The sequence below is a fragment of the Salvelinus fontinalis genome, chromosome 39, assembly GCF_029448725.1.
Source record: "Salvelinus fontinalis isolate EN_2023a chromosome 39, ASM2944872v1, whole genome shotgun sequence".
Lineage (NCBI taxonomy): Eukaryota > Metazoa > Chordata > Actinopteri > Salmoniformes > Salmonidae > Salvelinus > Salvelinus fontinalis.
The window spans coordinates 22,454,324-22,476,356 of record NC_074703.1 but is presented as its reverse complement, the minus strand read 5'-3'; the positions used below and the strand labels follow the sequence as shown (position 1 = coordinate 22,476,356).

Genomic DNA, 22,033 nt, shown 5'->3' with positions numbered 1-22,033 from the left:
TTCATATTAGTTACCAAGAAACGGTGACTCCGGTCATGCCGAACTAGCGACATTTCAGAAAGGCCTAAAAAAAATATGTTAAAACCATTTTCACAAAAAAGTGCAGATTCTTTTTTTCATATTCGTGACCCAAAAATGGTGACTCCAGTCATGCCAAACTAGCGACATTCTGGCAAGGCCTAAAAAAATATATTTTAAAATAATTTTCACGTAAAAGTAGTATTTTTTTCATATTCGTGACCCAGAAATGGTGACTCCGGTCATGCCGAACTAGTGACATTCCGGATAGGCCTAAAAAAAGATAATAAAATCTTTTTTTAGGCCTATCCGGAATGTCGCTAGTTCGTCATGACCGGAGTCACCGTTTTTGGTTCAATGATCTGGCTTAAGATGAGAAGTGGTGGTGAGGAACCAGAACTTTCAGTTAGCTGGGAAGGGACCATTGTGTAAGAGTGGGAGGGGTCTGCAGCTATAGTGGGAGAGCGAGCTTAGGAGAAAGGGGTCAGCTATTCCTTTAGGATACATGGCAAATAAAGCATATAGGAGGGAAATACTCAGACTACTAAAGCATTGGAGCTGCGTTGGACTTAATGCAACCTTTGAGATACACGTCTTCATAATAAGCCCAGAGATATTTTCCACAGTGTGTGAGAGATGATTGATGACTAGTGTTGGAGTCGTGGGAAAGGAGAGGCAGATCTTAGTATGACAATATAGAGAGGAGTTGACCTGCTTGTGATTGAGGATGTTATGTATAATGATGCTGTTGTATCAAGGGTCACTAATGTGGAAATGAGCTCCTGTTCCACTTGTAGACTCACAAGGTCTGTGCAACAGAGAAAGGTAAGGACGACTTGATGACTACTTGTACATTGGCTGAGTTTTATAATATTGTGTTAATTTCTTGTCCTGTGTCAAAATTCTAGGACCTCAACAAGGCTGATGAACGATAATAATGTGATATTATGTATGTCCTGCTGTATATCCAGAAGTTTGTGAACCCCTGGTGATTTTTCATCTTATCTACGACATAGTATACAGCATCAAATCACATTTTATTGTTCACATACACATGGTGGGAGTGTAGCAAAATGCTTGTGCTTCTTAGTTCCGACAGTGCAGTAATATCTAACAAGTAATCTAACAATTCCCCAACAACTACCTAATACACACGAATCTAAAGGGGTGAATGAGAATATGAACATATAAATATGGATGAGCGATGGCCGAGTGGCATAGGCAAGGTGCAATAGATAGTATAAAATACAGTACATTCATATGATATGAGTAATGTAGGACATGTAAACATTATTCAAGTGGCAGATATGCAGTCTAAAAGGGGCTGCTTGGGAAACTCTACCCAAGATCTTCTCAGAGGCCAGTGAACTGAGAGACAACGCCCTGAGACCCGAAAGACAGAGACAGAGTTGACTCTCATAGAGGAGCGAGCTGGGTGGTTAAAACATTAATATTCGCCATTGTGACAGTGACGGGGGTTAAAAAGTATCAGTACCCCCACTCCAATAGTGATTTGTGACTCAAATGTTTTATTTGTGTACTGACTTAGCCCCTCATGGGATCTGAACTACTTTTGTCATGGTTTTGTATGAGACTTAACTGGCTGTGCAATATACTGTAGGAAACCAGATGTGAGATGTGAATGAGAGGTGGAAAATCAGTTATAGGATATTATTCTTACACTGATCCAGTCTCACTGGGACAGAGATGCCTCTACTCTAGATGTCTGGCTAGGGATTTTTTGGGCTTCATAGACATATCTACATGACTCTAGAACTAGGATTAATGGAATCCAAAATATCTGATCTCTCTCTTTCTGCTGTATCCCTTTGTGTGTAACTGTAATTTAAAACGTGTCTCTATCTTCCTGTCTCTCTATCTACAAGTGTATGCTGAGAATGGAGTTTGCTAGCAGGATGACTGCAGGGCAGGACTGCCTTCACCAAATTGTCAACAAGTGAGTATGATGAGAGTGGGGACCTGTAATGTAGGGGGAATATTTATGGGTCCATTGAAAAAAAGATCACCAAGAAGATCATGGTTACAACGTAAAGTGGTTACCTTTAAGCCATACTATTCTTTCAACTACTAATACATTTCCCAATTCAAAACCATCAACACACATACAACTAATTCAATTTCTCTTTAATTAACGACTGTTACGTTTTTATTTGGGTGCAGAATGCTTACTTCCTCTATTTGCTTATTTCCATCTAAAACAAAACATTTTTAGATGTCTCTGGTCCAAGTGGCTCTGGTCCAAGTATGTGTTTGTTTACTGAAGATCTGTGAGAAGAATATGGTCAGTCACAGGCCTGTCCTCATGACATCTATGCTACCGCCAGCCTAAAGACCCTGACTTTCCCATCAATGACTGAACAGACTGGAATGTTCCTTAACTTCTTATGGCTGCAGGGGCAGTATTGAGTAGCTTTGATGAAAGGTGCACAGAGGTGCACAGAGTAAACGGCCTGCTCCTCAGTCCCAGTTACTAATATATTCATATCATTATTAGTATTGGATAGAAAACACTCTGAAGTTTCTAAAACAGTTTGAATTATGTCTGTGAGTAAGACAGAACTCATATGGCAGGCAAAAACCTGAGAAAAAATCCAAACAGGAAGTGGAAATTCTGAGGCTGGTCGAGTTTCAACCAAGATTCCATTGAAATCACAGCGAGATATCAATGAGTATTCGCTTCCTATGGCTTCCACTAGATGTCAACAGTTTGTAGAACTTTGTCTGATAACTCTAATGTGAAGGGGAGCCGAATGAGAGGAGAATTAGTCACCACTGCCATGAGGTGAACATTTTTTGACCATGCGCGTTCACATGAGAGGCAGCTCCGTTCCATCGCTCATCTGAAGTCAATGTAATTCTCCGGTTGGAACGTTATTCAAAATGTATTTTAACAACATTCTAAAGATTGATTCAATACATCGTTTGACATGTTTCTACTGACTGTTACGGAACTTTTGGACATTTCATCAGGTTTTAGTGAACGTGCTTCGTGACTTTGGAAATGTTTACCAAACGCGATAACCAAAGTAGCTAATTGGACATAAATAACGGACATTATCGAACAAATCAAGCATTTATTGTGGACATGGGATTCCTGGGAGTGCATTCTGATGAAGATCATCAAAGGTAAGGGAATATTTATCATGTAATTTCTGGTTTCTGTTGACTCCAACATGGCGGCTAATTTGACTATTGTTCTGAGCTCCGTCTCAGATTATTGCATGATTTGCTTTTTCCGTAAAGTTTTTTTGAAATCTGACACAGCGGTTGCATTAACATAAATGTTCAATAATGTTCCAACCGGAGAATTCCATTGTCTTCAGAAATGCAATGGAACAGGGCTCCCTCTCATGTGAACGCGCATGGTCAGAACATGGTTAGCTCATGGCAGACCTTACTCATTCCTCTCTCCTTCGGCCCAGTAGAAGCATCAGACAAGGTTCTAACAACTGTTGACATCTAGTGGAAGCCGTAGGAAGTGCAAACTGACCCATATCCCACTGTGTATTCGATAGGCGATGAGTTGAAAACCTACAACCTCAGATTTCCCACTTCCTGGTTGGATTTTTTTCTCAGGTTTTTGGCTGCCATCGTCATTCTGTTATACTCACAGACATCATTTGAACATTTTTAAAAACTTCAGAGTGTTTTTTATCCAATACTACTAATAATATGCATATGTTAGCAACTGGGACTGAGGAGCAGGCAGTTTACTCTGGGCACCTCTGGGCACCTTTTCATCCAAGTTACTCAATACTGCTCCTGCAGCCACACAAAGTTAAATGAGTCTTTTTATGTTGACTAAATAGAGAATTTGAGGTCTACAACATATTTAAAGTCTATTTTGCCTGAATTGAACATTTAAGGTTGTGTTTGAGGTCTAAAAGTTTTAGTTGCCTGTGTTAATATGGGTTTGTAGCCGTTGTGTTGACTACCATTTGGACTGATATTTCAGACCACTGCGTCGTGACCTGCTGAAAGGGGACAGTGCACCTACAGACCCTAACAACAGACAAGGGCAGTCCCAGGACAGGGAGGGGCAAACCGAGATGCCCCTCATCTCCCTAGACAACCTGAACAACAAGCTAGAGGTCCCAAGCATAACTATGCAGGCTGAGAGGAACACCTTGGCTGGGGGAAGAACACTCTCCAAACCTCCCCATGCCACCATCAAAGACAAGATCTCAAAGTGGGAAGGAAAGGAGTTTTCCCCATCCCCAACATTAACAACAGCTACAACTACGCCCACACAGAGTATTGTGGAAAGAACTGACTCCTTAATTAACAGTGATTCCAAACCCACCATGGAGGACTGCAAAAGACCAACCAGCAGGGAGAAGCAGAAGAACAATGGGAAGGAGAACATAGGAAAGGCTGGGGATTCAATACATATCTCCCCAACAGTCCCTACAGTTCCTCTTGGGAAAATAACAGAATCCCTGAAAAAGATTGACGCCAGACCCACCATGGAGCACTGGAGTAGACCAGCCAGTAAGGAGACACATCAGAACCATGGGAAAGATAATGTAGGAATGGCTGGGAATTTGAGGAATACCTCGCCTGTGGGGCCTGTAAAGGACACTACTGTGAAAATAACTGAATCCCTGCAGAAGAAGGATGTCAGACCCTCCGAGGAGCAGCATAAAGGACACTGCAGCATGCTGGCCAGCAGGGAAAAGCAGCAGAACCTTGGGAAAGCGATCATAGGAAGGGCGGGGTTTTCTCAGCCTACTGTGGATCCTGTGAAGGAGCAGGTGATGGGGATGCTGAAGAAAGACAACGGTAGGAGACTGGTGGAGCAGAGAGCTGTCTTCACTCTCTTCAAGAAGCTGGAGCAGACCATGAGGGAGGAGAACCCCAGCAAGAGTCCTCTAGAGCTACCTGGAAACTACTTCTGCCCTCCTAGCAGAGATGCACAAGTAGAGGCCAAGAGAAGAGAGATAGAATCCATTTTAGGAACATTGGACGCTGACCAGATGTTTGGGGAGTCAAGGCAAGGTGGGCAAGAGGGACGAGACCTACAGAATGTGTACACAGAGCCAGGGTCAACACCCATAAACCCGGTCCCCAAACCCCAGCGCACCTTCCAGCAATGTACCTTTCAGCATCTCTCCAAATTTGAAGTGAGGACCCGCTCATTACCGAGAAATGGGAAAGGGCAGAGGAATCTGCCCCCACTGCCTTCCATCTTCCCTCCACCTCTGTCCAACCAGCCTTTCCCCAACATCTACAGGAGACCCAGAACAGACAGACAAAGAGATAGAGACAACCCCAAGAGGTAAAATAGCCATACAGAACAGACAACACTAAATTCACACTAACAGTAATTAATTCACTCTCATATAAACATACACACAATATATTCTAATTATTTTCCCCTTTATTTATTTTGTTCCTTCACAGGAAATCATTTGAGTTCGAGGACATTCCATCATGTCATCCGCCTTATCATCATTATGAAATTATTACAGGTGAAGAATAAAATACTGATCGATCACAAATAATATTTGAACCTAAATTCAATAGTGTTTAATTATCTTTGGTCTTTCTGCAGACTCTTCCAAGGAGAACCCATATGAGGACATTGAGGTATCCAGTCATTGCTCATCACAACCTTCTCTACCTTCCTCTCCTGGGTCAGAATGCTCCAAGGTACATAACACTGTCTTAATGATGACAACATATGTCATCAACAGTCATGACAGTTTGTGTCAGTGTAGCAGATGGGGATCTGTGATGCTCACTCCTCAGCCTGAAGAGTCCACATGCGCTGTTAGAAAGCCAGCTTTTCGGTGGCATGACTGGGTAAGATGGTCATGTGTGTTTGCGGGGCAGTGATGTGGGTTTGAGTTTTATGAGCCACATCAGGAGGTACTCGCTAAAGCAAGCAGTGTGATGTCCTTAACATTAGCTAATGACTTTACTTCACAGATTGATCAGATTATTTTTAATCTCTGTGCAGATCTCCAGGCCTGGTTTCTTCAGACAGAACTCTGGTGGGAGTTGCAGTTTCAAGCTTCCAGATCTGCGTAAGACCAACCACCACCGTAGTGATAGTGGAGGAGTAGCATCTCCCCCCCGGCTCAGCCCTCCGTCCACCCCTCACAGCGCAGATGAGCTGCCCCACTGGCTGTCTGGAGGAGATTCCTATAACCCCGCCTGCAGGAGGATACCAACAGTAAGAGACTGTGGGGGAATCTCAATAGTCTTAAGTGGCTTCATCTCCTCTCCTCGTTTCCTCTCATATACACTGAGTATACCAAACATTAGGAACACATTACTAATATTGAGTTGCACACCCCCTCCCCCCTTTTGCCCTCTGAACAACATCAGTTCATCGGGGCATGGACTCTACAAGGTGTTGAAAGAGTTCCACAGGGATGCTGGCCCATGTTGTCTCCAATGCTTCCCACAGTTGTGTCCAGGTGACTGGATATCCTTTGGGTGGTGGACCATTCCTGATAAACATGGGAAACTGTTGAGTGTGAAATACCCAGCAGCATTGCAGTTCTTGACACAAACCGGTGTGCATGGCACCTACTACCATACCCCATTCAAAAGGCACTTAAATATTTTTTTTGCCAATTCACCCTCTAAATCGCACATATACTACACAATCCATATATCAATTGTCTCAAGGCTTAAACATCCTTCTTTAACCTGTCTGTGTCACGGCCGTGAAAAGAAGTGGACAAAGGTGCAGCGTGGTGAGCGTACATTTTCTTTTATTTAATAAAAATGACGCCGAACTAAACAATAAACACTACAAAAAAACTAACCGTGAAGCTAAAGGCTATGTGCCCTAAACAAAGTCAACTTCCCACAAACACAGGTGGAAAAAAGAGCTACCTAAGTATGGTTCTCAATCAGAGACAACGATAGACAGCTGCCTCTGATTGAGAACCACACCCGGCGAAAGAAAAAGCAAACATAGAAATAAAGACACTAGAAGGCCCACCCTAGTCACCAAAAGAGAGAATAAAAACCTCTCTATGGCCAGGGTGTGACAGTCTGGTCCCCTTCATCTACAGTGATTGAAGTGGATTTAACAAGTGACATCATCAAGGGATCATAGCTTTCACCTGGATTCACCTGGTCAGTCTATGTCATGGAATGGCATTCTTAATGTTTTGTATACTCTGTGCATATCCAATATTGATATTTCTAACATTCATTCTTCCAACAGGATGTGCTTAAAATCAACAGCATCTTCGAGGCTCGTGTTGGAAAGAAACATCTGAGGAGGGTCTATCACATTGCTGAGACCAGCTCAGGGAGAGGTGAGTGTGAGATTCTTTCAACCCCCAAAACTTGATTAACATTATTTTAATGCTCTCCATTTTGTAACACTTTTTTCATTTTTGTTGCAGTCACAGATGAAAAGACTGACTCAGAGAGTGAAACAGAGGACAGGGTTAAAGGTACTATGTGACCAACTGACATCTTTCACATTTCCATGAAGTGCTTCTGTCAGTATCAAATTAATATTCCCTTTATCTACCCCTCTCCTTCATTACCGTTGCCTTCCCTTCCTTTCCTTCCATACCCTCCTTCCGCTCTCTCAGCCCATCGGCAGCGTCTGTCCTCAGTCCAGTCTATCCTGAGCCAGCCGAGTGAGGGTCAGTACTGTAACAAACACAGCTCTCTGGACCTTAACAGGAATCTGAAGGAGCTACATCAACGCCAGCTCTTTGAGTACTTTCTGGTTGTGGCGCTGCACAGCACCAAGGCTGGCGCCCACTACCTGCCGGAGGTCACACAGCACTTTCCCCTCAAGGTGAGGAGAATGAAGGAGTTTGAACATGGAGCTGCCGTCTTAGAGGCTCCTGCTGTTTTTAAAATAATTGTCTATGCTGATCTTAGATTTTATTGCACATAATGTCTCCGCCATAATTTCCTATGACCGAAAACAGCTTCTGGACATCAGCACAGCGATCAATAACCTGCATACAAGGCCCTCCCTTGCCCTCCCTTTGGCAAATCAGACCATATCTCGATCCTCCTGATTCCTGCTTACAAGCAAAAAAACTCAAACAGGAGGTAGTGTGTTGTTTACCTCGAAGCGAGCGTAGTTCAATATGGAAGTGGTCTGACAAAGCAGATGTTAAATTACAGGACTGTTTTGGTATAGCACAGACTGGAATATGTTCTGAGATTTACAACATCAGTCACCAGCTTCATAAATGAATTAATCGACGTCGTCATCCCCATTGTGACTGTATGTACATAACCCAACCAGAAGCCATTGATTACAGTGAACATTAGCACTGAGCTAAAGGCTAGAGCTTCCGCTTTCAAGGAGCGAGACATTAATCAAGACGCTTATAAGAAATCCCACAACAACCACCGGTGAGCCATAGTTCAGGCAAGGCGCCAATACAGAACCAAGACCGAATCCTTCTACGCTGACTCTGATGCTCATTGGAAGTGGCCATGAAATGCTTTGAAAGGCCAGTCATGGCTCACATCAGCACCATCATCCCAGACACCCTGGACCCACTCCAATTTGTGCACTGCCCCAACAGTGATGAGGGGTGGTTGTTTGACCGTGGACCCATAGCGGATGCAGGCAATGAGGCAGTGATCGCTGAGATCCTGACTGAAAACAAAAGATGATCATCCACAGATGATCTCTATTGCACTCCACATTGCCCTCACCTACCTGGACAAAAGGGAATACCTACATAAGAATGCTGTTCTTTGACTACATCTCAGCATTCAACACCATGGACCCCTCCAAGCTCATCATCAAGCTCAGGACCCCGGGACTGAACACCTTCCTGTGCAACTGAATCCTGGACTTCCTGACGGGCCACACTCAGGCAGTGCGGGTAGGGAACAACAGATCCGCCACATTGACCAACACAGGGCCCCTCAGGGGTGGGTGCTTAGTCCTCTCGTACTCCCCGTTCACCCAGGGCTGCGTGGCCATGCACGACTCCAACACCATCATCAAGTTTACAGATGACATGACGGTGGTAAGACTGATAACCGATGACGATGAGGCATTCTTTAGGGAGGAGGTCAGAGAGCTGGCAGTGTGGTGCCAGGACAACCTCTCCCTCAACATCAGCAAGACAACGGAGCTGATCGTGGACTACAGGAAACGAACGACGGTGCGAGCACGCCCCCATCCACAGCGATGGGGCTGTAGTGAAGCGAGTCGAGAGCTTCAAGTTCCTCTGTGTCCACATCACTGAGGAATTAACATGGTCCACATACACCCCACGCAGTTGTGAAGAGCGCACGTCATTACCTCTTCTCCCTCAGGAGGCTGAAAAGACTTGGCATGGCCCCTCAGATCTTTGAAAAGTTCTACAGCTGCATCATTGAGAGTATCTTGACTGGCTGCATCACTGCTTGGTACTGCAACTGCAAGGCACCCGGCCACAAGGTGCTACAGAGGGTGATGAGCACGGCCCAGTATATCACTTGGGCTGAGCTCCCTGCCATCCAGGACCTCTACACCAGGCGGAGTCAGAGGAAGGCCCAAAGAATTGTTAGACTCCAGCCACCCAAGCCATAGACTGTTCTCTCTGCTAGCGCAAGGGAAGTTGTACCAGTGCACCAAGTCTGGAACCAACAGGACCCTGAACAGCTTCTACCCCCAAGCATAAGAATACTAAAACAAGACTGCTAAATAGCTAATCAAATGTCTACCCGGACTACCTGCATTGACCCTTTTTTGCACTAAATCTCTTGCACTGACTCTATGCACACACACTAAACTCTACCCACACACTAACACATACTTACGCTGACATCCTAACACTTACATACACACACACACACTACATATGCCCACACACATACAGTGCCTTCAGAAAGTACTCACAGCAGTGGCGGCTCCTCAGAGGAGGAAGGAGAGGACCATCCTCATCTGTGAATTTCATAAAAATTCAAATTGTAAAACCAATAAAAAGTTATAATTTTTTGTTTAAACTATACGAAATATAATCACGTCACCAAATAACTGATTAAAACTTTATTTTGCAAAGAAGGTCTACAGTAGCCTCAACAGTACTCTGTAGGGTAGCACCATGGTGTAGCCAGAGGACAGCTAGCTTCCGTCCTTCTCTGGGTACATTGACTTCAAAATAAAGCCTAGGAGGCTCATGGTTCTCACCCCCTTCCATAGACTTACACAGTAATTATGACAACTTTCGGAGGACGTCCTCCAGCCTATCAGAGCTCTTGCAGCATGAACTGACATGTTGTCCACCCAATCAAAGGATCAGATAATTAATCTAGAACTGAAAGCACAAGCTACAGCTAGCTAGCACTGCAGTGTATAACATGTATTGTAGTTGAGTCAAAGAGAGAGAAAGAACAGTTTTGAACAAATTTCTTCCAAAATGAAGGAGAAGCAGAAGAGAAAGAGAGAGAGAGTAACTTTATTCCACTTTCAGTTTCACTTACTTAGCTAGCAAATGCAGCTAGCTAGGTTACCCTACTGAAACACCCTGCTCAAACAGAGTGATGCTATGTTAGCTAACTGGCTATGACTTTCCAACACAACACTGGAACTCTTCCAAGTCATGGTAAGCTTTTGGTATTACTCATTTATTGCCACCGGGGCCCGCCGGTGTATCTGCTTACTATTAGCTATGCTGACTATGACGTTACTTTAGCTAATATGGTGACAATGATGTAGGCTGTGTGTAGCGGTTTGGCTTGGAGAGTTTCTTTTCACCTGGTTACATACTGCTGATGTGTTGTGCATTGAAGTCCAGAAGCGAAGAGATGAGGTGAGAGGAGGAGAGATGCAATAAGGAATACAACGTGGCTGCTGTGAGCTGTGTTATGCGTGATCAGGGGTGTATTTAATTGCCGATTCTGTTGAAAAAATGTCTTAAATGGAAGCATACGGAACAAAACGGGGATAACATACCTGAATTTGTCCATTAGAAACTCTTGTCTGCAACTGTTGGACTAATGATTACACTATCAGCTAGATGCAGGCAAGAGCGTGCAAGGTATTGAATGTCACTATCTGTCCATGTTTCAATGTCTCAAATTTGTCTCTAGACCTGTGTGCACTTACATTGTAGCAAACTCATGATGGGAAAATTAGAGTATCATGTAGTAGGCTAAACCTATCGCTGTTACATTGAACTGGGTGAATGGAATATGAATGAGAGTCATCCAATATGCTATAATAGAAGTAAGCCCATGCTCATGAAAAAAAATCCTCCCGCTACACCATGGCGCTACAGAGTGCCAAGCGTGGCTACTTTGAAGAATGTCAAATATAAAATATGTTAGATTTTTTAACACTTTTTTGGTTACGACATGATTCCATATGTGTTATTTCATAGTTTTGATGTCTTCACTATTATTCTACAATGTAAAAATAGTAAAAACAAGTTATAACAGTACACAATACAATCGAGGTGATGGCGTTGAAAACGCTTTTGGCTGTTAATCTGCTTCTGTTCTGTAGGTGGCACTGTGTGGTCTTTTTAAATGGTGGGTCCCAATCTCTCAAAGGCCCTAAGACCCAGGTGGACGGGGGGGTCTGCCAGTCACCGGGACGACAACATGAGATAGGGGGAGGTTTTAGCGGGTGGAAAAGTCAAGAACGATCGGAGGTTTTCTGAGTAGCAGTGCAAATATCATGGTACCGCTATATGGACACTCAATCATCATGGTACTTTTTAATGGTACATTTACAAACATATATTATGATAAATGTGTTTATGATGGTCGGGCACCATCATATGTATAATGGTGCCGAAGGAGAAGGCTGCCATCTTATCGGCTCTTAACCAACCATGTCCTTTTGTTCGTCTTTTTGCGTTGTTCGTAACTTGTTTTGAACAGGATGTTGCTGCAACCGTCTCTTATGAGAAAAAAAAGCTCATGGACATCAGAACTGCAATTGCTCACCTCAAACTGGAAGAAGAGTTCTTCTTCAATGAGTCAGATGGGAGGGATATAATACAAACACCCGACCAGGCCCAGATCCCCGTTATTAGCTGGAGAAAGATTTCACTGAAAGAGATCATGGTGTTTTGTGAGGATCAGGCAACGAGTGGCTAATCTTCCTTCCGTCCTGCTAGCTAACGTTCAATCGCTGGAAAATTGGACGAACTGAAAGCACGTTTATCCTACCAACGGGACGTTAAAAACTGTAATATCTTATGTTTCATCGAGTCGTGGCTGAACGATGGCTCTAAGAACATGGCGGGTGGGTTATACACTATCGGCAGGACAGAACAGCAGCTTCTGGTAAGACACAGGGTGGAGGCCTATGCATTTATGTAAACAACAGCTGGTGCATGATATCTAAGGAAGTCTAGAGGTTTGCTCGCCTGAGGTAGAGTATCTCATGATAAGCTGTAGACCACACTATCTACCTAGAAAGTTTTCATCTGTATTTTTCGCAGCTGTCTACATACCATCACAGACCGACCCTGGCACTAAAACCGCAGTCAATGAGCTGTATACCGCCATAAGCAAACAGGAAAATGCTAATCCAGAGGCGGCGCTCCTAGGGGCCGGAGACTTTAATGCAGGGAAACTTAAATCAGTTTTACCAAATTTCTATCAGTAGGTTAAATGTGCAACCAGAGGGAAAAAATTCTAGACCACCTTTACTCCACACACAGAGAAGTATACAAATCTCTCCCTCGCCCTCCATTTGCCAAATCTGATCATAATTCTATCCTCCTGATTCCTGCTTACAAGCAAAAATGAAAGCAGGAAGCAACAGTGACACGGTCTCTAAAAAAGTGGTCAGATGATGCAGATGCTAAACTACAGGACTGTTTTGCTAGCACAGACTGGAATATGTTCTGTGATTCTTCCCATGGCATTGAGGAGTACACCACATCAGTCACTGGCTTTATCAATAAGTGCATCGATGACGTCATCCCCACAGTGACTGTACGTACATAACCCAACCAGAAGCCGTGCATTACAGGCAACATTTGCACTAAGCTAAAGGCTAGAGCTGCCACTTTCAAGGAGCCGAACTCTAACCCGGAAGCTTATAAGAAATGCTATGCCCACCGAAGAACCATCAAACAGGCAATGCTTCAATACAGGACTAAGATCGAATCGTACTACACCGTCTCCGACCCTCGTCAGATGTGGCAGGGCCTGCAAACTATTATGGACTACAAAGGGAAGCACAACCGCGAGCTGCCCTGTGACACGAGCCTACCAGACGAACTAAATAACTTCTATGCTCGCTTCGAGGCAAGTAACACTGAAACAAGCATGGGATTATCAGCTGTTCCGGACAACTGTGTGATCACGCTCTCCGCAGCTGATGTAAATAAGACCTTTAAACAGGTCAACATTCACAAGGCTGCAGGGCCAGATGTATTACCAGGACGTGTACTCCAAGCATGCGCTGATCAACTGGCAAGTGTCTTCACTGACATTTCCAAACTCTCCCTGTCTGAGTATGTAATACCAACATATTTCAAGCAGACCACCATAGTCCCTGTGCCCAAAAACACTAAGGCAACCTGCCTAAATGACTACAGACCCGTAGCACTCACGTCCGTAGCCATGAAGTGCTTTGAAAGGCTGGTAATGGCTCACATCAACACCATTATCACAGAAACCCTAGACCCACTCCAATTTGCATACCTCCCAAACAGATTCACAGATGATACAATCTCTATTGCACTCCACACTGCCCTATCCCACCTGGACAAAAGGAACAGTTATGTGAGAATGCTATTCATTTACTACAGCTCAGCGTTCAACACCATAGTAACCTCAAAGCTCATCACTAAGCTAAGGATCCTGGGACTAAACACCGACCTCTGCAACTGGATCCTGACGGGCCACCCCCAGGTGGTGAGGGTAGGTAGCAACACATCTGCCACGCTAATCCTCAACACTGGAGCCCCCCAGGGGTGCGTGCTCAGACCCCTCCTGTACTCCCTGTTCACCCATGACTGCATGACCACGACTCCAACACCATCATTAAGTTTGCAAACGACACTACAGTGGTAGGCCTGATCACCGACAACGACGAGACAGCCTATAGGGAGGATGTCAGAGACCTGTCCGTGTGGTGCCAGAATAACAACCTATCCCTCAACGTAACCAAGACTAAGGAGATGATTGTGAACTACAGGAAAAAGAGGACAGAGCACGCCCCCATTCTCATCGACGGGGCTGTAGTGGAGCAGGTTGATAGCTTCAAGTTCCTTGGTGTCCACATCAACAACAAACTAGAATGGTCCAAACACACCAAGACGGTCGTGAAGAGGGCACGACAAAGCCTATTCCTCCTCAGGAAACTAAAAAGATTTGGCATGGGTCCTGAGATCCTCAAAAGGTTCTACAGCTGCAACATCGAGAGAATCCTGACTGGTTGCATCACTGCCTGGTACGGCAATTGTTCGGCCTCTGACCGCAAGGCACTACAGAGGGTAGTGCGTACGGCCCACTACATCACTGGGGCTAAGCTGCCTGCCATCCAGGACCTCTACACCAGGCGGTGTCAGAGGAATTCCCTAAAAATTGTCAAAGACCTCAGTCACCCCAGTCATGTTATCTCTACTACCGCATGGCAAGCAGTACCGGAGTGCCAAGTCTTGGACAAAAAGGCTTCTCAACAGTTTTTACCCCCAAGCCATAAGACTCCTGAACAGGTAATCAAATGGCTACCCGGACTTTTTGCATTGTGTGCCACCCAACCCCTCTTTTACGCTGCTGCTACTCTCTGTTTATCATATATGCATAGTCACTTTAACTGTACATTCATGTACATAATACATTAATTGGCCCGACCAACCAGTGCTCCCGCACATTGGCTAACCGTGCTATCTGCATTGTGTCCCGCCACCCACCACCCACCAACTCCTCTTTTACGCTACTGCTACTCTCTGTCCATCATATATGCATAGTCACTTTAACCATATCTACATGTACATACTACCTCAATGAGCCCGACTAACCGGTGTCTGTATGTAGCCTCGCTGTTTTTATAGCCTCGCTACTGTTATTTTTCAGTCTTTTTAATGTTGTTTTTATTTCTTTACTTACCTATTGTTTACCTAATACCTTTTTTGCAACATTGGTTAGAGCCTGTATGTAAGCATTTCATTGTAAGGTCTACCTACACCTCTTGTATTCGGCTCACGTGACAAATAAACTTTGATTTGTTTTGATAGGCTCAATCAAGCTAGTCGTCTTCACTACTTTCTTATGTCCTTCTCGCTGGCACCAAAGGTTTAAAACGTGTTGATAGGATACAGAATGTGGTCGGACCATCAAATAATTGGAATATACATCACTCTTACAGAATTTCCACATGGGCGAGGATATTGGAAATGTAATCAAAGGCTATTGGATGACTTGTTTTTAACCAGGACAGAATAATTTACAACTGACTTTCCCAACATAGCATAGATACAGCAGATCCCATTATTGTATGGGACACTTTTAAATGTGTCTTTAGAGGTCATGCAATTCAATACTCATCTTTTAAACAAAAGCCATTTAGGTCAAAAGAGTTCATATTAACAATGGAAATAGTACAGATAGATATAAAAAAAAAAGTCCCATAGAGACACAGAACTTTTTTTAGGAAAAACTAATAGAACTGGAGGAACTTAATTCAAGAAGATCAAATATAATATACACTGCTCAAAAAAATAAAGGGAACACTTAAACAACACAATGTAACTCCAAGTCAATCACACTTTTGTGAAATCAAACTGTCCACTTAGGAAGCAACACTAATTGACAATAAATTTCACATGCTGTTGTGCAAATGGAATAGACAAAAGGTGGAAATTATACGCAATTAGCAAGACACCCCCAATAAATGAATGGTTCTGCAGGTGGTGACCACAGACCACTTCTCAGTTCCTATGCTTCCTGGCTGATGTTTTGGTCACTTTTGAATGCTGGCGGGGCTTTCACTCTAGTGGTAGCATGAGACGGAGTCTACAACCCACACAAGTGGCTCAGGTAGTGCAGTTCATCCAGGATGGCACATCAATGCGAGCTGTGGCAAAAAGGTTTGCTGTGTCTGTCAGCATAGTGTCCAGAGCATGGAGGCGCTACCAGGAGACAGGCCAGTACATCAGGAGACGTGGAGGAGGCCGTAGGAGGGCAACAACCCAGCAGCAGGACCGCTACCTCCGCCTTTGAACAGGAGGAGCACTGCCAGAGCCCTGCAAAATGACCTCCAGCAGGCCACAAATGTGCATGTGTCAGCATATGGTCTCACAAGGGGTCTGAGGATCTCATCTCATCTTGGAGTGTCATCTGATGAAGATCATCAAAGGTTAGTGATTCATTTTATCTCTATTTCTGCTTTTTGTGACTCCTCTCTTTGGCTGGAAAAATGCCAGTGTTGCCAATCATTTGGTGTGCTTTCGTCGTAAAGCCTTTTTGAAATCGGACACTGTGGCTGGATTTAAAACAAGTTTATCTTTAAAATGGTGTTAAATACTTGTATGTTTGAGGAATTTTAATTATGAGATTTCTGTTGTTGAATTTGGCGCCCTGCACTTTCACTGGCTGTTGTCAAGTCGATCCCGTTAACGACATCTCAGCCATAAGAAGCTAGCTTGCTAGCTAAGTCCAATCAAAGCTATGCTAGATATAGCGTGATTTGACGTCATTTTATCTGTTGCCAATGAGCCTTCTTGGATTTGCACTTCTAATGTAACTCTATTGCAGCACCCAAAGGTCTTGAATTTTTGAGCTCACCGTATATTTTGCGTTGATGTAGTGTGCCCATGAATGACAGAACACTGAGCCAATCACAGCGCAACTAGAGAACATTACCAACTCCTATGCTCAGTATTTTCCGTTGGCTGCCCCACCACCATAGAAAGCACTGAGCTGGGTTGAAACACCTGCATTTTGGAGCTGCCTTACTCAAGAAAGCAAAAAAGAGACCTTGTTTGCATGCGACTTTATTAACTCAATTGTTTTTTGTTTTTACATTGTTTGCAAACTGATATTTGACAAATCAATTTAAATCAAATCAAATCAAATGTATTTATATAGCCCTTCGTACCTCAGCTGATGTCTCAAAGTGCTGTACAGAAACCCAGCCTAAAAACCCAAACAGCAAGCAATGCAGGTGTAGAAGCACGGTAGCTAGGAAAAACTCCCTAGAAAGGACAAAACCTAGGAAGAAACCTAGAGAGTAACCAGGCTATGAGGGGTGGCCAGTCCTCCTCTGGCTGTACCGGGTGGAGATTATAACAGAAAATGGCCAAGATGTTCAAATGTTCATAAATGACCAGCATGGTCAAATAATAATAATCACAGTAGTTGTTGAGAGTGCAGCAAGTCAGCACCTCAGGAGTAAATGTCAGTTGGGTTTTCATAGAGCCATTAAGAGTATCTCTACCGCTCCTGCGGTCTCTAGAGAGTTGAAAACAGCAGGTCTGGGACAGGTAGCACGTCCGGTCAACAGGTCAGGGTTCCATAGCCGCAGGCAGAACAGTTGAAACTGGAGCAGCAGCACGGCCAGGTGGACTGGGGACAGCAAGGAGTCATCATGCCAGGTAGTCCTGAGGCATGGTCCTAGGGCTCAGGTCCTCCAAGAGAGAGAAAGAGAGAATTAGAGAGAGCATACTTAAATTCACACAGGACACCGGGTGAGACAGGAGAAGTACTCCAGATATAACAAACGGACCCTAGCCCCCCGACACAAACTACTGCAGCATAAATACTGGAGGCTGAGACAGGAGGGGTCAGGAGACACTGTGGCCCCATCCGATGATACCCCCGGGCAGGGCCAAACAGGAAGGATATAACCCCACCCACTTTGCCAAAGCACAGCCCCCACACCACTATCTTCAACCACCAAACTACCATCCTGAGACAAGGCCAAGTATAGCCCACAAAGATCTCCGCCACGGCACAAACCAAAGGGGGGCGCCAACCCAGACAGGAATATCACGTCAGTGACTCAACCCACTCAAGTGACACACCCTTCCTAGGGACAGCATGAAAGAGCACCAGTAAGCCAGTGTCTCAGCCCCTGTAATAGGGTTAGAGGCGGAGAATCCCAGTGGAGAGAGGGGAACCGGCCAGGCAGAGACAGCAAGGGCGGTTCGTTGCTCCAGAGCCTTTCCGTTCACCTTCACACTCCTGGGCCAGACTACACTCAATCAAATGACCCGCTGAAGAGATGAGTCTTCAGTAAAGACTTAAAGGTTGAGACCGATTCTGCGTCTCTCACATGGGTAGGCAGATCATTCCATAAAAATGGAGATCTATAGGAGAAAGCCCTGCCTCCTGCTGTTTGCTTAGAAATTCTAGGGACAATTAGGAGCCCTGCGTCTTGTGACCGTAGCGTACGTGTAGGTATGTACAGCAGGACCAACTCGGAAAGATAGTTAGGAGCAAGCCCATGTACCGCTTTGTAGGTTAACAGTAAAACCTTGAAATCAGCCCTTGCCTTAACAGGAAGCCAGTGTAGGGAGGCTAGCACTGGGGTAATATGATCAAATTTTTTGGTTCTAGTCAGGATTCTAACAGCCGTATTTAGCACTAACTGAAGTATTTAGTGCTTTATCCAGGTAGCCGGAAAGTAGAGCAGTGCAGTAGTCTAACCTAGAAGTAACAAAAGCATGGATTAATTTTTCTGCATCATTTTTGGACAGAAAATTTCTGATTTTTGCAATGTTACGTAGATGGAAAAAAGCTGCCCTTGAAACAGTCTTGATATGTTCGTCAAAAGAGAGATCAGGGTCCAGAGTAACGCCGAGGTCCTTCACAGACTTATTTGAGACGACTTTACAACCATCAAGATTAATTGTCAGATTCAACAGAAGTTCTCTTTGTTTCTTGGGACCTAGAACACGCATCTTTGTTTTGTCCGAGTTTAAAAGTAGAAAGTTTTCAGCCATCCACTTCCTTATCCTGTTAGGGGTGCAGCCCGACACCGGTACACTTATGACAACATCCAGCTCAAGTGCAGGGCGCGAAATTCAAAAGATATTTTTTTTAAATATTTAACTTTCACACATTAACAAGTCCAAGACACCAGATGAAAGGTGCACATCTTGTGAATCAAGCCAACATGTCCGATTTTTAAAATGTTTTACAGGGAAGACACAATATGTAAATCTATTAGCTAATCACGTTAGCAAAAGACACCAATATTCTTACTCCATCAGTTTATGACTCCATCAGTAGCTATCACAAATTCGGCCAATTAAAGATAAAAATAACCATTCCCAAGAAACAACCTCATCAGATGACAGTCTGATAACATATTTATTGTATAGCATATGTTTTTTTCGAAAAATTTGCATATTTCAGGTATAATTCATAGTTTACATTTCAGCTACAATCAGAAATTGCACCGAAAGCAGCCATAATATTTACAGACAATAACGTCAAATACCTAATTACTCATCATAAAACATTTCTGAAAAATACATAGTGTACAGCAATTGAAAGACAGGCATCTTGTGATTCTAGACAATATTTCCGATTTATTAAATGTTTTACAACGCAAACAAAATGTAGCGTGATATTAGCATAGCCACAATAGCCAGAAACACTTGGGCGCCCACGAACAGTCAACATGCACGACAGATATATGAAATAACATCATAAATTGGGTCTTACTTTTGCTGATCTTTCATCAGAATGTTGAACAAGGTGTCCTCTGTCCAGATGAGTCGTTGTTTGGATTCAGAATGGCAAATTTCCCTCTTCACTTAGCATTGGCACTAGCCGAGTGGCACAAATCTCTCCGACGTAAACACAATCAGAGGACGGAACACGGCAAAACTCCCGAAAAAATTTCAATAATCTGATTAAACTATATTGAAAAAACATACATTACGATGATATGTTCACATGTATCAAAAAAATTCAGAGCCGGGGATAGTTGTCGTCTATTTCGGCAGCAAAACAGAAGGCAATGGCACTTCCTTGTCGCGCGTTTCAGAGTACCGGAAGTGGACGGTCACGTCAAAGAAATAGCTTTTATTCCACCCCAGACCAAGATGAACACAAAATTTCTTCTCTCACATCCTCTTGACACCAAGAGGAAGGCGTATGGAGTGTAAGTAGACTCCTAAGTGTCATGACCATGTATAGGCATCAAGTTGAACAGAACACATATTTCTGACATTTCACTTCCTGGTCAGGGAAAGTGCTGCCAAATGAATTCTGTTTCACTCAGAGAATTAATTCCAACGGTTTTAGAAACTAGAGAGTGTTTTCTATCCAATATTAATAATAATATCCATATTGTACGAGCAAGAATTGAGTGGGAGGCCGTTTGAAATGGGCACGATTTCACTGGCTACTCAACACTTTCCCTTGCAGCCAGAAGAAGTTATCCTGTTTGGGGTGCAAGCCCGAAATCGGAACGAAAATGACAACAGCTGCAGGGCGCGAAATTCAAAATCTATTTTTTAAAAATATTTAACTTTCACACATTAACAAGTCCAATACAGCATTTGAAAGATAAACATCTTGTCAATCCAGCCAACATGTCCGATTTTTTAAATGTTTTACAGAGAAAACACCACATATATTTATGTTAGCTCACCACCAAATACAAAAGTGGACAGACACGTATGAATATGATTATGATGTATGAATTATGATTCAAGTAGCATGCACAAGCCAACCGAAATAAACTAAAACCAACCTAAAGAACCCAGAAAAAACTACCTCAGATGACAGTCATATAACATGTTACACAATAAATCTATGTTTTGTTCATAAAAAGTGCATATTTTAGCTATAAATCAGTTTTACATTGATGCTACCATAAATGCTACCACATAGCTACAGCCTGAATCCAGACGGGAGTAGCCAGAGAAAATACATACACCAACGTCGACTACTAATTACACCTCATAAAACATTTCAGAAAAACATATGGTGGATAGCTAATGAAAGACAGATATCGTGTGAATAAAGCCAATATTTCCGATTTTTGAAGTGTTTTACAGCGAAAACACAATATATCGTTATATTAGCTAACAACATAAGCTAGCATAAGGCAGCACTAGCATAAGTCAAGCGCTAGCCTAGCACAGTTAGCAGAGTTAGCATAGCACAGTTCGACAGATATATGAAAAAGCATCCCAAATTGGTTCCTTATCTTTGTTGATATTCCATCAGAATGTTGTAACGGGGTCCAATGTCCAGTAGAGTCTTTAGTTGGGTTCCAGAACGAACTATTTCCCTCTTTGGTTAGCAAGCACAATAGCATTGCGGCGCTAACCTCTCCTTCTTCAAAAAATTCTTCCAAAACATCACGTCTAAAGTCCAGAATAAATTGCAATAATATAATTAAAGTATATTAAAAAAACATACTTTAGGATGATTTTGTGACATGTATCAAATAATATCGAAGTCAGAGATCATATTCACCTTTATCGAGCTTCTTCCAGGAGCCGAGACCAAATTATGCTTCGCGCCCGGAATTTTTTTTTAACTGCGCAGGTCTTACAAGAAGGTGTGTTATTCAGTCCATGGACGAGATATTCAACTGCTTTCAATTCTCACTTCCGCATTACAGCCTGATGAAGGCGTGTGACGTGTTTCTACGGTCCTAAGTGTAATGACCTTTTATAGACAAGGTCTTAAAGAGACACATCGCATTTTGGAAATCTCAATTCGGCTGGGAAAATGGCTGTAAAAATATTTCTGTTCGACTTAGAGAAACAATTCAAACCTTTTTAGAAACTATAGACTGTTATCTATCCAACAGTAGTAAATATATGCATATTGTAAAATAAAAAGTTTCTTAGGAGGCCGTTTGAAAATGTGCACATATTTTCCAGTTTTTTCAACATTCAGCTTGCAGCCCAAACAGGTTTTAACTTCACTGCTATGCGGATGACACACAGCTGTACATTTCAATGAAACATGGTGAAGCTCCAAAATTGCCCTCGCTAAAAGCCTGTGTTTCAGACTTAACATTATGTTTTCGAATGACATCCCCAAGAGTTAAAATATATGGTGAAAACAATAGTGGTCCTAAAACGGAACCTTGAGGAACACCAAAATGTACAGTTGATTT

The 22,033-nt window shown here is 43.3% G+C and overlaps 1 protein-coding gene across 1 annotated transcript in view; it reads left to right on the top strand.

Moving 5' to 3' along the window:
• The first annotated feature begins 444 nt into the window (after positions 1–444).
• The window catches only part of LOC129838433 (DENN domain-containing protein 2A-like), a 59,943-nt gene continuing 38,354 nt past the window's right edge, over positions 445–22,033 (top strand). Inside the window, exons 1-9 of the mRNA XM_055905377.1 lie at positions 445–843; positions 1,905–1,975; positions 3,995–5,317; positions 5,443–5,510; positions 5,594–5,691; positions 6,002–6,217; positions 7,226–7,319; positions 7,410–7,460; positions 7,605–7,816. Of these exons, the coding sequence (XP_055761352.1) occupies positions 751–843; positions 1,905–1,975; positions 3,995–5,317; positions 5,443–5,510; positions 5,594–5,691; positions 6,002–6,217; positions 7,226–7,319; positions 7,410–7,460; positions 7,605–7,816 (2,226 nt within the window). The 5' untranslated portion in view covers positions 445–750. The remainder of the gene's footprint in view (positions 844–1,904; positions 1,976–3,994; positions 5,318–5,442; positions 5,511–5,593; positions 5,692–6,001; positions 6,218–7,225; positions 7,320–7,409; positions 7,461–7,604; positions 7,817–22,033) is intronic.